The 14,473-nt window shown below is 52.7% G+C and overlaps 1 protein-coding gene across 4 annotated transcripts in view; it reads left to right on the top strand.

The window, feature by feature from the left end:
* SUFU (SUFU negative regulator of hedgehog signaling) overlaps positions 1-14,220 on the top strand; it is a 107,073-nt gene extending 92,853 nt beyond the window's left edge. For 2 of the 4 annotated variants that reach the window (XM_063102828.1, XM_063102830.1), the window contains exons 11-12: positions 8,258-8,326; positions 10,871-14,220. In XM_063102828.1, coding sequence (XP_062958898.1) covers positions 8,258-8,326; positions 10,871-10,960 — 159 coding nt within the window. In that variant the 3' untranslated portion in view covers positions 10,961-14,220. Of the gene's footprint in view, positions 1-8,257; positions 8,327-9,731; positions 10,377-10,870 lie in introns of those variants that run through there. The other 2 variants (XM_063102826.1, XM_063102827.1) reach the window with 1 other exon arrangement.
* The last annotated feature ends 253 nt before the right edge of the window (positions 14,221-14,473 follow it).

The raw sequence follows: 14,473 nt of genomic DNA on the forward strand, positions 1-14,473 counted from the left end.
TTACAGCAGAATTTCTCCTTCCTCAGGCCAGCCCCCCACCCCCACCACCAAAATACTAACCCTTAATTAAAACAAACAGCAAACAAAGGACACCAACCACACTCCCCAGACTAAGCCGAGGGTAGAAATGGAAGCTGATGCTTTAGGGATATTGTGTTCCATAAATTATCTTGCCTTTTTCCACTGTTGTTATTACATTGTTTCATAACAAAATTACTTTGAACCATAAAGTTATAAATACATTTTAAAAGTCCCACTTGGTAACATTAGATTTGTGTCCATGTGGTGTTGGTAGTTACTGTAGCAAAAGCTCTGAAGTGTAACATTTGAAATTAGCCCAGCACAAGTGGAAAGGGCCTCCCCCCACCCCCTACCCTCCAGCCATGTCCCAGGCTGCCATGGCTGCCTCTGCGGAGGACAGGAAGGGAGCAGTCCTCTCTCCTGGGCAGAGATAATAGGAAGGTGGGAGGTGTCTGTGCAAGAGACCCCAGCCTGAGAGTTCACAGGTCACCATTCCTAGTAGATGACAGTGCTGACAGATCTCGGCAGAAGTATCCTCAGACAGCATGTGTGTGTATTAAAGGTTCAAGCACGTTTTCTTGGGAAAGTAGGGACCGGGTTCTCCCCAAACTCAAGAAGAAATTCTACCCAGTTACATTTCACATCCTCAACTCTGAACCTGTCCTTGGAGTTCTGCTATTACCCCTTGGAACGTCTTCCTGCCCTAAGGAAAGGTGGTCAGCATCTCTAATTTTCAGCAGCCCAGGAACCTTGGCCCCCAGAGGACTCAGCAGACGTAATGTTGCCCCTCAGTCCCCCTAAAGCCTTCCAGACTCACCTCCAACTCCAAGGCCCTTACCCACCCCCCCACCCCCCGCTGCTGGTGTTGCTGCTCCCAGCGCCACACCCCCTTACCTCCCTGGCAGCCCTCAGTGAGCTTGAGCACTCAGCACCGCTGCCTCCCAGCACACAGTCCCCTCCCATGGGCTGTTGCCTGGGAAACCGGGGAGCGGTGGGAACGAGCTGCTGGCCTCGGCATGTTTCAATAAAGTTGCTGTGTTGGGAGCTGCTTAATCAAAGGCCTGTGTTATGGGCTCATTAGTGTGGTCCACCACGGGGGCCAGCTCACAGGAGAGCTCCTGGGAAGGCTGGCTGAGGCCCCGCTCCCCAAGCACACACCCTTGATCACTGAGGGGTTTCTCAGGCCCTTTCCAAGGAGCCCTGGGAAACCCTCTGACCCTCCCCCGAGCTGGATTCTCAGTGTGGAGCCAACACCCACACTAGCCCTCCTGCCTCCCAGCAAATAGTCAGCATTTTCTGCATCTGGCTGCCAGCCTGCCCTCCCCTTTAGGGTCCTGCCACTGTGGTCATAGACAGCTCCCTAGCTTGTGGGAACCTGGGCTTGTAATTACTTGTGGGCCTCTAGGTCTCCCTCTGGGGCTGTCTGTCTCCCCAGGAGTCTGCAGGACCTCCTGGAGCCTGAGGTTAGACTCACAGTCACCAGTGAGGGCCTACTCCATTGGGCCAAGAAGGGCCCCAGGCCCCTCAGGAGGGAGACCCCCACACAGAGTGGCCAGCCCTTGCTCCCTTCAGGCATGTCTTGCTCCCACTCCCAGGGTTTGGGGGTGTCTCTTGGGCCTGTGTGCCAAGAGGAAAGGGAAAGAGCTGAATGCAGCAGACCCAGGACTTTTGTTCTCTTAGCTGAAGCTTCACCTCTTTATGATGGTCTCAGCTAAATTGGGAGGGGCCGAGATGACTTTCTTGCATCAGCCTTCAACAGCCTCGGAAGCCCTTACTCCCGGTCTTGGCACCTTGTTCTGGCTACCAGCCCAGGCCTGTTATCTCTAAGGGGAAAGGCATGGCAAAGACACCCTGCATGGGGGAAGAGTGACAGAGGAGAGGCTGAGAGGAAAAGGTGGAAGGTTAGGGAAACTGAGCCCCTTTCTGGAGCTTGTGGAACAGCTCCAGACAGGCCTCCCCTCCTCCTACTCCTGAGCCAGTACCTGCCTACCTTCCCCCATCTCTCAAGAAAGTCAAGGCCCCAGTACACAGAAAAGCAGGGCATCTGCAATGCCAGGTGGAGTGCAGTGGATACTCCCTGCTTTATAAAGGAGGAGCTGGAGAGGCACAAATCTAGCTCCAGTCCCACAGATTTTTCACTTTCTGGAGAATGACACCTTGACTGCATCTGCCCTACCATGTGCTGTTTGTTCTCATCCTTGTTTAGATTGTAAAGCCTATCAGCCAGCTCCAGAGCTTTGCAGGAGGATCTTCAGACCCTGGGTGGGAGGCCTGCCATAGTCCTCTCCTTTACCTCCTTCCCCCAGCGTTCTCACATCCCAGTGGCTTTAACCAGCCTCTCTCCTTTGAGCCTGTCAACACTGGGCTATTAGTCTTCTGAGCAGGAGCCTGGCCCACAGTTGAATTTTTCATCCATCCCCACCCAGGGTTGCTCTGATGGGGGAGAAGTCTCAGTCCCAGAAGTCACATAGGGGTCACATCACCAAATATGAGAATATTTTTTTAGGCCCTGCAGTGCTTTGTCAGCTGTGTGGTGTCTGACAGCTTGCCCAGGTGGAGCCCCCAGTTCCAGCCATTCCCTCCCAGCTCTGATGAGAGGCCCCAAGCTTGGGAAGACACCCAGTAGCTGTTCCAAGTGGTCTTTGCCGCTCCAAGCCAGGCTCGGGGAATCTCTGCTGAGGTTTCCCACAGCCCAGCAGCTAACCCACCACTCTCTTCTGGACAAGCCCTTGCATTCTCCAGTTCCCATCCACCATTTGAATGTTGTTTGGAAGATGGCTTGGGAATACCTGGCCCAGGCCCTGGACAGTTCGCCTTTGGTGCCTCTACTGTTTCTCCTTCCACTGGTGAACCTGGCCACACCTGTTCTCCCTGGAGACCCTTTGCTTGGGCTGTCCCACAGACCTTTGTCCAGGGGGATGCTCATTAAGGTTTAAAGCCTTGCAATGTGCCTGGGGAAGTACCCTCCTTTGCAGGAGAGGACTGTGATGCCCTGCTGTGTCCCCAGCGGCCAACAGCCAAGTGGGAGTCTGAGCCTACATCTGGCCCCCAAAGCCAACTTCTCATCACCCACAGAGAACAGGAAATGAGCGAAGCCTCACTGGCCCCCACTGTGCTACCTGCCAGCAAACACACATACCTCTGTCCCTGAGCTGCTGTTTTCTGGCTTTTATCTGGCCTGTTGAGTAGCAGGGTGGGGGCACAGATAGGCCTGCCACTTCCTCATCCCTGCCTCCTCCACTGCCATCGTGGCTGCCAGAGCAGCTCCTTGGCAGGCCCTACCACTGTAAACAACACATTTCCTTCCCTGAGAGAAGGAAAAAGAGGGAAAAGAAAGCCAAACTTGTTGGATAGCAAGAACAACGTGTCAACATGAAGAGCAAATAATGCCTGGACAAAGTGTGGATTGTCTTACCAAGGCGAAGGAGTGGTCATTGTCAGCGCTCTTTGCAGACTCTGAAATATCAGTGACCACAGACATTTGAATTGGCGTCAGATCTGCAGCAGCTGGGCTCCTGCTTGCAGCACTGATGAAAGATCACTTTTCGAGTTCCTTCTGGAACTTTCTGGGGCCTGGGGAATTGGGAGATTGTTGACAATTCTCCTTCACCACCAACCAGCCAGGCTTGTTAAGGCACCCAGTAGGACCCCATAGTAAGCTGCTGGCCTAGATTCTAAGCCCCCCCCCCAGCCAAAAGTGGGCAGTGGGGAGTAGGGGGCCTCTGGGCCTGTGTATTTCCCAATACTACCTTCACCAAGATCTCTTGGGGTGCCTTGTAAAAATGCAGGTGAAAAAAAAAGGAAAAAACAAAACCAAAAAACACATAAATAAATAAAGAAAAAAATAATAAAAATGCAGATGAGGGCTGACTGGTTACCTCACTTGGGACAGTGTGGTGCTGATAACACCAAAGTCAAGGGTTCGGATCCTTATACCAGCCAATCACCCCTGCATGAAAAAAGAAAATCAAATTTCACAGCTGGCCTGTTGGTTGGGTAGAGCACCACGTTGTAACCACCAAGGTCAAGGGTTCAGATCCCCATACCAGCCAGCTGCCAAAGATCAAAAGAATTAAAAATGCATGTGCCTTGGCTTTGCCCTAGGTTATTCTGATTTGGGAGGTCTGGATGGGGCTTAGCATCTTCATATTTTCAAAGCTTCCCAGGGGAGTGCACTACTCAGATTGGTTGGGGTCTTCCTCTCTCACTAGAGGGTCTCCTCTCTCCAGGGGCTGTTTGTGCACAAACACGTTTTATGCCCGGCTCTTGGTGAGTGCAAATATCAGCGAGTGCTGTTATCATCATCATCATCATTATCTCTATTGCTATTTTCTGGGTTAGAAGAACTATTTCTTTGTTTTGTTTTATTTTTTGTTTTGGTGGCTAGCCGGTGAGGGGATCTGAACCCTTGACTTTGGTGTTAACAGCACCACAATCTCCCAAGTGAGCTAACCAGCCAGCCCTAGAGTAACTATTGAAATGTATGTATTTAGCAGCCCAACCTGGAAATCTGTCCCACTGTTCCCACTTAGAAACCATCTCTGGGTATTGTTTGCCTTCTTTTCCAGTTGGTCAACCTGGTTTCTTAGCAGCTGCAATCTGTGATGTTCAGGGTTCCTGGCCTCTTGAGCTGAGCAAGTGGCCAGGAGATGTGTGGCTGATTGGGGTTGGGACTGGTTTTCCAGGCCATTGGAAAAGCCAAAGCCACCTTCACTTCCCTCATCACAGGAAAGAGAGAGGAGTCAGCCCTGAATATACAGGCTTCTAGAGTTGGGCTATTCTCCCCAGATGGGAAAAGAGCATCCTCTACTACCACAAGGTCATGTTGCTCTTCTTCTAATGTCCAGGAGACTTGTCTCCTCTTGGCACCTACATCTGCAGAGAGGGGATGATAGTTACCTCCCTTGCAGGAACGCCATAAGGATTCAATGAAATGATACAGGTCGAGCACTTAGCACAGTGCCTGGCACATGGTGATGGGGGTGGGGGGAACCACTCCTGCTATTGGCCATTATTACTGTCATTCTCATAACCATTGCCATTATTATTTGTGGCAGAGCCAGGCAGCTCCATGGGGACCCAGTGAGCTTCAGGAGTACCCAGCCCCAGAACTGCACAGACTTTTCCCACAGTTGCATCACAAGGGCGAGTCTGTTACTCATGAGAGCTCCCAGGAGCAGCTCCACCATAGCTGTCTATCTCCAGTGTCCTGTTGATAAGATCTGTTAACATTCTCAGCTCCAGGTCTGAAATATACAAAGAACAGGGCCTGTTTGTTCAATCCACGCTTCTAAGGTTTAACTCCCAAAGGAAATTAAATTAGGTGCCTGGAGCTATGACAGTCTGTTGTGTTTCTTTGCAGAGAATATCACCCTTAATATCCTGCAGATCTCTTGTATAATTTTCCCCCTTTAATTCTTTTTTTAATCCCTATATAAAGATGACCAATAAGGGGATCTTAACCCTTGACTTGGTGTTGTCATCACCACGCTCTCCCAAGTGAGCAAACCGGCCATCCCTATATAGGGATCCGAACCCGTGGCCTTGTTGTAATCAGCACTGCACTCTTCCAAGTGAGCTACGGGCCGGCCCTTGCTCCTCCATTTTCACTTTTGGTGATTTGCTGGTTCCTGCTGGAAACTTCACCTTATTTTAAAAGAATTAAACAGGGGGCTGGCCTGTGGCTCACTCAGGAGAGTGCGGTGCTGATAACACCAAGGCCACGGGTTTGGATCCCTATATAGGGATGGCCAGTTAGCTCACTTGGAACTAGCTTAGGACTGAACTTGGTGTTGGTGGCATTACCTTTCCTTGAAAAACAACTCCCTTTGGAGTCTGCTTGGGTGGCCACAGTCCCTGTGAGCCCTCTCCTGTCCTCCTGCCCTCCCCCATACCCCATCTCACCCCCAGCACTAGTTAAAGTCCCAGATCTACTTACCACTCTGGCAGAAAGCCCCTCCCTCTAAATTATTTGTGGGTTAGAAATCAGCCCAGCCTAGACCAGACTGGAGCCATTTTAATATAATTGGGTTTTAGGTATGCTTGTGTTTGTGCTAGCATTTGCAGAGATGGCAACAAGCCCCGGAAATGCCAAAAATGTGAATGTGACTTTTGTACTGCTCAAGCAGACTGGTGATAACTGGTGGAGAGTTCTGGACTTTTGGGGGGAACACCTCTGGGATAAGAGAGTGGGAGGAGCAAGGCTTAGGCAGCGGGAGGGTTGCAGTATGACTGGCTGTGGCTGTAGTCTGTGGGAGGAGTTGGCCAGACCCACTTTGGGGAACTTGGAGCAGGGGCACCTTAGGTGGGCACTTCCCTTGGCCCACTTTGCCCCTCCCCCTCTTTCTCTAAGCCTTGTCTCTGTCCTCACTTGAGGCCTGAGTGCCTAGAACAGAAACTTTGGTGAGGAGATGTGGGCCAGTGGTCAGAGCACTTCGGCCTGACTATGGGCTTGGAGCCTGGGAAGGACAAATTTTTTGGCTCCCTGTAACCCAAGGGAGGGTGCTTGTCCCAGTGGGAAATGGGCTACCTTCATGCCTGTGTCCCTGGGAGAATGAATAAATGAAGAAATGTCCTGGCCTTAAGAGTTCAGGATTCAGAAGCAGTTCTTCAGACATGACAGGGATATGGTCTCATCTCAGCCACTCACAAGCCGTGTGACTTTGGGCAAACAGCATAATCTGTCTTGCCTCAGTTTCCTCATCAGTAAGGAGACTGAAGGAGAAAAGATATGTGCAGTTAGCACGGTGCCTGGTGTGATGGGGACTCTTCTGCTCATTTGGGGGGTAGTGTTCTCATTCCTCGCTCCCATCCCTCCCCATCCACTTCCTTCCTTTGGAGTCCTCCATCCTGCGAGGTCCCTAGTGATCCTGCTTGCTCGTTTTCTTTTCTCTGCCATTTCACTTTATCTCACCATGTGGAAAGTTCTGTTCTTATCAGAGTGGACAACTCCCAGGGGAAACCTGATGGGTATTTTTCTCAAGTTCTTCATTCCTATCCTCACAGCGTTTCCTGCAGAGGAGCCCCTCACCTTAGTCTTCACTCCATGGTCGTTCTTCCTCTGTGCTCTTCCCAGGACCCTCAGAGGATAGTAGAGCCACAGCCTTGGGATGCAGAAGGGTCTGCTGTGGAGTCCAGGGGGCCCTACAGACAAGGACAGGGAGGAGAGGGGGGTGAAGGAAGGGGTCAGATTTGTAAGAGGAAAGACATCTTCAACCAGGGCCCAGAGTGACACAGGCATGGGGTGAGCTTGGCCTGGCTCTGCGAGGCAACCTGACGAGAGGAATGGATTGGGAGAATGGCCCATCAGGTAGAGGAAGGCCTCATTTTAGTAGCCCTGAGCACCCTTGGACTTTCCAACTGGCTGTGAAAACTTCTTTAAGGGGTTAGTGTGGTGGTTGTGCCAGCCAAATAGTGAGGCTAGACTGTCCTAGAGGTCAAAGCATGAAGCGACAGGGCCTCAGATTAGAACAGCAATGTGAGAAAGCTGGGAGGTGACCTAGAGAAGAGGTGTCTCAAACAAGCCCTGAGGAATACAGTAGCTGGAGGAGGCCAGCAGGGCCGGGGCTTGGGAGCGTCCAGCCTGAGAGAACATGGGTACTGTGGGTGGAAATGGAAGTTCCCATCTGTAAAATGAGAGAGGTTGGTCCACAATCTCGAAATTCTCCAGCTCAGACATTCTTGGATGTACCTTCTGGGGCATTTCCAGATTCCAGAAATGGCTTGTATTCCAAATCCAAACAGATTCCTTTTGTCCTACCAAGTCGGGGGAGTATGGGGTGGGAACATGTGAGCCTGGCTGGACAAGGAAGATGTTGGCAATAGCTCTTCTCTGCCCCTTGGCTCCTCTGTTCCCCCTCTACTGCACCACCGCATGCAGGAGGCCCAAACAGCCAAAATAGGGGATTTTCTCCACCAATTTCCATCTCCCTTCTGGGGCCAGCACTGCCAACCCTTTCGTTGTCCCCATCTCCCTTCCCCATTGTCCTTTTACACTGTTCTCTGTCCTGCTCTGTCTGGTCTGTCCAATATTGCAGATGATGGTGGTGAGAGGTATTGGGGGGTATGGAGGGCAATGACAGCCGGGGACAGGCCTCAGACACTTCTCTCTGTCCTTAGAACAGATGACAGTGAGCTTATATCTCCTCCATGGCCGGAAGAAATGTCTATGGCTTGGCAGTTGGCGAAAAGACCATATATTTAAAAGTTAAAAACCTGCCTTATGCCTTCTTCACAGATTCTGTTGACCGAAGAGTTTGTGGAGAAAATGTTAGAGGACTTAGAAGATTTGACTTCTCCAGAGGAAGTAAGCCTGTTTGATTCTCTGTGACAGCGTATACAGTCTCCATGGGCATTTGTGTGTGCATGTGTGTGTGAGAGTGTGTATCTGGATATGTGTCTGCGTCTGCAGGCTCTTCTTTGAGGTTCAGGTATAGCCTGGAGAAGAGACCCTGGAGATGTTAAATGGCTTTGTTTCTCTTCTGTTTCCATGAGCCACTAGTGCCCCCTGCCCCATCCCCTGCCCTTGTAAAGACACCCAGCAAATTGAATTGCCAGCTCCTGAGAACCTTATTGAAGAGGCAGCCAGGGCCTTCAGGCTTGTATGTATTCTCCCCAGCCCCTGCTGTTCCCTGGCAGGTTCTGAACAGAAAGCCCACATCTGCTGCCAGAGAACATTCCACTGGGGAGTTCTGGTGGGCAACGAGAGACTCCCGCTCTTGCCTTGGGCCACCCAGGAGCCACTCTCCCTTCCACCCTTCCCCAGCCACAAGCTGTCCCTCTTAGTCCACCTTGTCCAGCCCTAGCCCAGAGCCTGAGGAGCTGGCAGGCCAGGTGCAGGTTGTGCATCCCCTGGCTGCTCCTCTGGGGTACAAGAATGGAGTCCATAATCCCCTTTGTTTTTCTTCCTTGTTCCCGGTATCCTCATTTGTGGGGACTTACCTCATCCTGGAAAGTCCCTTTCCCTCCCCCTGCCTCCTACTAACCCACACCCCAGCGGGATCTGAGCCTTCCTGGCCTCAACGCCCGATGGGTTAGTGGAACATTCTATGGGTTAGTGGAACATTTGCAGGCTGGCTTGGCCTCTGGAGAGCTCTTCTGGGCCCTCCCCTGCCTGTAGCAGAGACATACCCTTTCCTTGCCCTGTCTGCTGGGAAATGTGCTTGGGGACAGCTCCTTTACCTCCCAGGGCCCAGGTTTTCAAGCCAGAGGGAGGCTGGGCAGTAGCTAGGTTTCAGCCAGGGCAGAGCCTCCAGCAGCCAGGGGACACAGATACCTCTGATGTCCGTGAGGCTGAGGAGAGTACATAGGGCGGGGCCTCCTGTCCAGGACTCTGGGTGGACAGTAACTCCTCAGAGCTGAGGTCACCCCAATAGAGCAGTGTCTTCTCTGTCCTTTGGGATGCAGCTTGATAAATTAATTCATTTGTACATTCCAAAGTCATCCAGCACCCAGCCTGTGCCAATCAACCCCCACAAGTCACTGGTCTCTGAGGCTCAGCTCCCCACTCAGTCAGACCAGAGCCAGCTGCCCAGAGCGCTTCCGGAGAGGCCTTGTCACACTGGGATGGCGCTGTGCCAGGTTGCTGCTTTGAGCTTGGGTGTTGAGGGGGTGGGAGGGGGACAGTCCAGGCAAGAGGGACAGAAGCCAGGGGAGCTTAGGAAAGTAGGTCACTAAAAATGACTTTTTTCTTTTTTTGCTTTCCTATCCAGAGGCTGTCCCCACACCCTGCCCCACTCTCCACTTTGGTCCTGTCATGGACTGTCCCCATCAGAGGGAGGGAAGAGGGAGCCAGCCAGGAAGTGTCACGCCTGTCCACCTCCAGCCCCAGTCCTAGGCAGGCTGAGAGCCTGTTCTCTCCTTTCCACCCTGGCCCTGACTTCTGGCCCAGCCCTGGGACAGTGGGAGTCATAAAAGACAGACCGTGTTTCCAAGCTCCAGCATCAGTACAAGCCAGTGAACATTTATTGAGCACCGGCTGTGTGTCAGACCACATGCAAACTCCTAGAATACAGAGGAAATAAGATATGTCAGTCTCTTCCTCTCCCCCCCACCAGAAGCTCTCAGGCAAATGAGCGAAACACTAAAGCTATAAGCAAAGCACTGATTCCTGGGGTGGGCTAGGAAGACGTTGGCTCTCCTTGGCCACCACTGGGACCACTCAGAGACTGGTAATGCTTTGAAGCAAATGAGAATGAGCGATGGGGATTGGGGTGGGGATTTGTCCCTCCTGCTGAGGCACCAGCCAAGAAAGCAGCTCAAGCCATGCTGGTCCCACTCCTCTGCTCCCACCAGGGCTGCAAGTGTGGGTCTGACTTTGGGGCCGAACCATGACCTCCTTCCCTTTGGACCCTTTGGCAAAGGCTACGGAGGACAGGTTCCAGGGTCCCTCCCACACCAGCCTCTGAAATGGGCCATGGCAATGACAGACCTCAAGCCACTTCCCATAGCATCTGCACCCTCCCCCAGGCCCCTATCCTCCAGCCCAGGGCCTCAGGGAACAGATTCCTTACATGCTTGTGGCTGGGGGCAGAACCAAGGAAGTGAGCAGGAGGTGAGGTCAGCACAGTCAAGAAAGAGTTTGAAAACACACTGCCTCCAACCCTGGTTAATTATTGGTAGAGCAAGGGGAAAGAAGGGGTCACTGAACTCCAGCAGCTTGATCCTAGCAGTCCACCTGGGTCTAGCATTTGAGAGTGAAGCCAGGCATCCAATGACCTGTCTTGCCCCCAGTGTCCCACGGACAGGGCCTGGGTGAGGGTCCTGGCCTCTTTCTCAGCAGTCTCTGGGCAGAAGGCAGCGGATTCTGCTAACCACGTGCACTCTGGGTCTGTGCTTGCTCCCTCCACAGTTCAAACTTCCCAAAGAGTACAGCTGGCCCGAAAAGAAGCTGAAAGTCTCCATCCTACCCGATGTGGTGTTCGACAGTCCGCTGCACTAGCCTGGGCTGGGCCCTGCAGGGGCCAAGGGGAACCCAGCTGCTCCCCAGTGACTTCCAGTGTAACAACTGCGTAAACGAGATTCCCACAAATAAAAGGACAAGTGTGAGGATGACTGCGTAGCCACCACACCCACAGCCCGGTGGGATGCCATGCATGGCTACAGGCCTCCCACCTCATCTCCAGCTCAGGGGCCTCCCCCACCAGTTGGTCAAGCCCATGTGACCTGGCCCTGGTCCCACTAGGCCAGTGAGCAGGCAAATGCAAACCCTTTCTACCTGCTGCATCACAGGTCCTGGTCTGAGACTTGACTGGACCCTTGATGTGCCCCTAGGTGGAGCCAGGCCTTGTTCTCACCTACCCCCTGCCACCCAACCCTGCAGGAAGGAGGAAGAGCCTCTGATGTGGAGTGTACATGCAAGTGCCCTGCCCAGCTCAGCTCTGGGAAGCCTTTGCCAGTCAAGCTCCTCTGGCCACAGAACAGTCCCTCCAATTGCATTTGGTTTTCTTCTCCCTTATTTTATTTTGTAGAAACCGGATGGTATCTTATTGCTCTGCAAAGGTGTCCAGAGCCATGTATATAATGATTTTTAAACAGAACTTTATTCTCAGATGAACTTTCTCATTCTCTCAAATGGGTTGGGGCTGCGTCTCCCCCCCCCGCCGTATTGCCACCGGAGAAGGTGCCTGGTGCTGTTTGCCTGCCAGCCAGCCCAGGGCTGTGGAGGAGCCGGCTTCACAGAGAGATTTTTCTTTCCAGCTGGGCCTAGCGGAACCTGGGGCAGGGGGAGAGCAAAGATACTCCTCCATGCAGCTTTGAGCTCAGTTGAGCTGGGGCCAGGAAGGAGTGCTGCTATTTTCCAAGTGAACTGGGCCTCACTAAGTTCAGGGACCCTCAGGGTCTCAAAGACTTGATGACCCCAGCCTCATCTTCCAGGCCTTTTCCACCCTACCAGGACTGCCTGGGATAGGGTGAGGCCCAGCATCTCATAGACCATCCCCATCTGCCACTCAGGCCCTGGGTCTCCAGCTCTTTGACCACTCCTTTCCCATTTCCTCATCCCCCGGACTTCCCAGCCCCCAGGCTTCAGGACTCTGGCTTACTAGAAACCGAAAAATCAACCTCTGAATATTTCTTTCACTTTGATTTTGCCAGCACTGCTCTCTGCCACCCTCCCATCCTTCCTGCATCTATTCAGTTCTCATTTTTCATTCCACATCCCTTGTCCTGTCTCCTTTCCTTGGTCTCTCACCCCTAGTTATGCAGATCTCACAGTCTGCCTTCCAGAAGCCAACCTATCTCTAGCCCACAGTTTTGGGGTTCCTCTTGGATTATCTCTCACTCCTAACCTGGAATCAGCAAGCCCCTGTCCTGCCCTCTTACCCTGGACTTTAGGGACTGCTACTTCAAGATCACCCTGCAGACCTCTCAAAAGCAAAGTTATTTTGTCTGTCAGGGATCATGCATGGCTCCTCACTGCCCTCATCTGCCTCTGCCACACACATGGGCACCACCAGAAGTGCCACAGGAGGTCCACAGAGTGCAGGGGACATGAGGCCACTGGCTGGGCTCTCCAGTGATCAGGAATTGGATCTCCAAAAGACCACTAGGCCTGGCTCCTTCTCCTGCACACCCCCAGGGCTATCTGGTTAACTCCATCAAGCTCCAAGCTTCAAGGGAAATCAGCCTGGAGTGTTTGGGAGAGAATGGCTCCAGGCCCCCACCAGCCAAGATTCAAGCCTCTCTGGACCTGATGTCAGCAGCAGCTGTGCTTTCCACTGCCCTGAGGACTTTTCCAAAAGGACACTTACTGGTCTTCACCCACCACAGCAGCCCTGCCTTTGAAGCGCTTGTCTTCTGACATTTCTTAGGCAGAGAGATGCCATCAGTTTGCCTCCATTCCTTGCCATCCTAACCAGTCACTCCCCAAATTCTCTCTTCCTGGGGACCTGCCCAAGGACTCCTTGCTCCAGTTCACCCTGCCTCCATCTGCCTGATTGGGGTGGGAGGCATTTTCTGAGCTAAGCTTTGTCATCAGCATGTGAGGCATCTGGTCAACAACTTACCCAAGGCCTGCAGGGCCTTTGCAGATTGATGGTAGGCACCACCAGTAAGGCAGCCTCATTCTAGGGGAGCAGGGGAAGGCAGGAGGAAGCAGGTGAGCTCTGAGATGCTGAGCCCCAGGACCCCTGTGGCCCCTTCCTGCCGCTACCATGTCAGGAACCTCATGAACATCCAAGATCCCACTGGGGCCAGGCCTCCATCTCACTTCCGTACAGTGCATTGACTCTGGGGGAATGGCAGGGCGTCAGCTGTCTCCGACCAGGCCTCCTTGCCCCTGGGTGGTGGGGCCTCCCAAAGGTTTCTTGGGGAGGGAACTTTCCATTGAGCTGCTGGGGACCCTCAATGAGGATCAAGAGAAGCTGACCTTGCACATGCCCAGCACAGCTTCTGTGGGGCTCAGTATATGTGCCCCTTCTTTCCCTCCTTACTTCATTGGTGGTTTGAGGAGGTAAAGAGCCCCCCTCACTGTATCAGCCTCTTCTGCAGGCTTCTTTGAGGTTTCCCAGTCCTACGGCATCCCTCCAGGTCCCTGGTGCTAGAGGTTCTGAGAAGGGGCTCCCTGCCACTGTTGCCCACTATAGGAGGCAGACTCCTGTGGCTCTTTAGATCCAGTGTGGGCTGCAAGAGGACCACAGACAGACCCAGCTTCCATTCTGAGGGGTTTGGGGATGGACATGCAAGTTCTCAGGTCTGGCTGGGAAACTGGTGCCTCTTCCTACCTGACTCTTCTTCCAAAGGCAAGACTCCAGGGCAGGGACTGGGGAAGCCATGGGGAGAGTCTAAAAGGGATAGAGCATTTAAAAGAGTAGACACAGGGTCTTGGGACTGGGTTTTGAGGTTGAGTTGAGAACAGGGAGAAAACCTGAAGGTCAGTGCCCCTGTGGGGCAGACCAGTAGAGAATTCCCTTGACTACTTTTTTTATCTGGTCTTCGCTCTCTAGCTTCCAGGACCTCCACGCCATGTGAGGTGCCTGGGTCTCTGTCACAAGGTAGGAGCCCTATAGAGAGACCCCTCCTTTTGTACAAGTACCTGAATACTGCAGTGAGCAGACTTTTGTAAAATTTTATATTAGTTTTTAATGTGAGTGGCGACTCAGTTCCTGGGGCGGCAGTCAGCCTGGGACTTTTGTAAGAATTTTTGGGTGACTCACTTAGATGTTGTTTCCTTCTTGTCCCCTCTTGTTCTGTGTAATCTAAGTGCATTAAACATATTTGCAGAAGCACCTGGGTCATGTCTCCTTTCTGCTGCCTAGTGTAGGGGAGCAGGAAGCCCGGGGCCCTGGCAGAGGGGGAGGCCAGGGACGGGGAAGGCCCCAAGACTGTTGGTGGGAGTGAAGGGGGTGCCAAGGAGCAGGATCATGCAGCTGGTGACTCTTCAGTCATGCAGAAATGACTTTGCAGGGATAGGCTGTCCCTTGTTGATCTTGAATTCCTCTAAGATCAAGGTGGT

The sequence above is a fragment of the Cynocephalus volans genome, chromosome 7 (genome assembly GCF_027409185.1).
Source record: "Cynocephalus volans isolate mCynVol1 chromosome 7, mCynVol1.pri, whole genome shotgun sequence".
Lineage (NCBI taxonomy): Eukaryota > Metazoa > Chordata > Mammalia > Dermoptera > Cynocephalidae > Cynocephalus > Cynocephalus volans.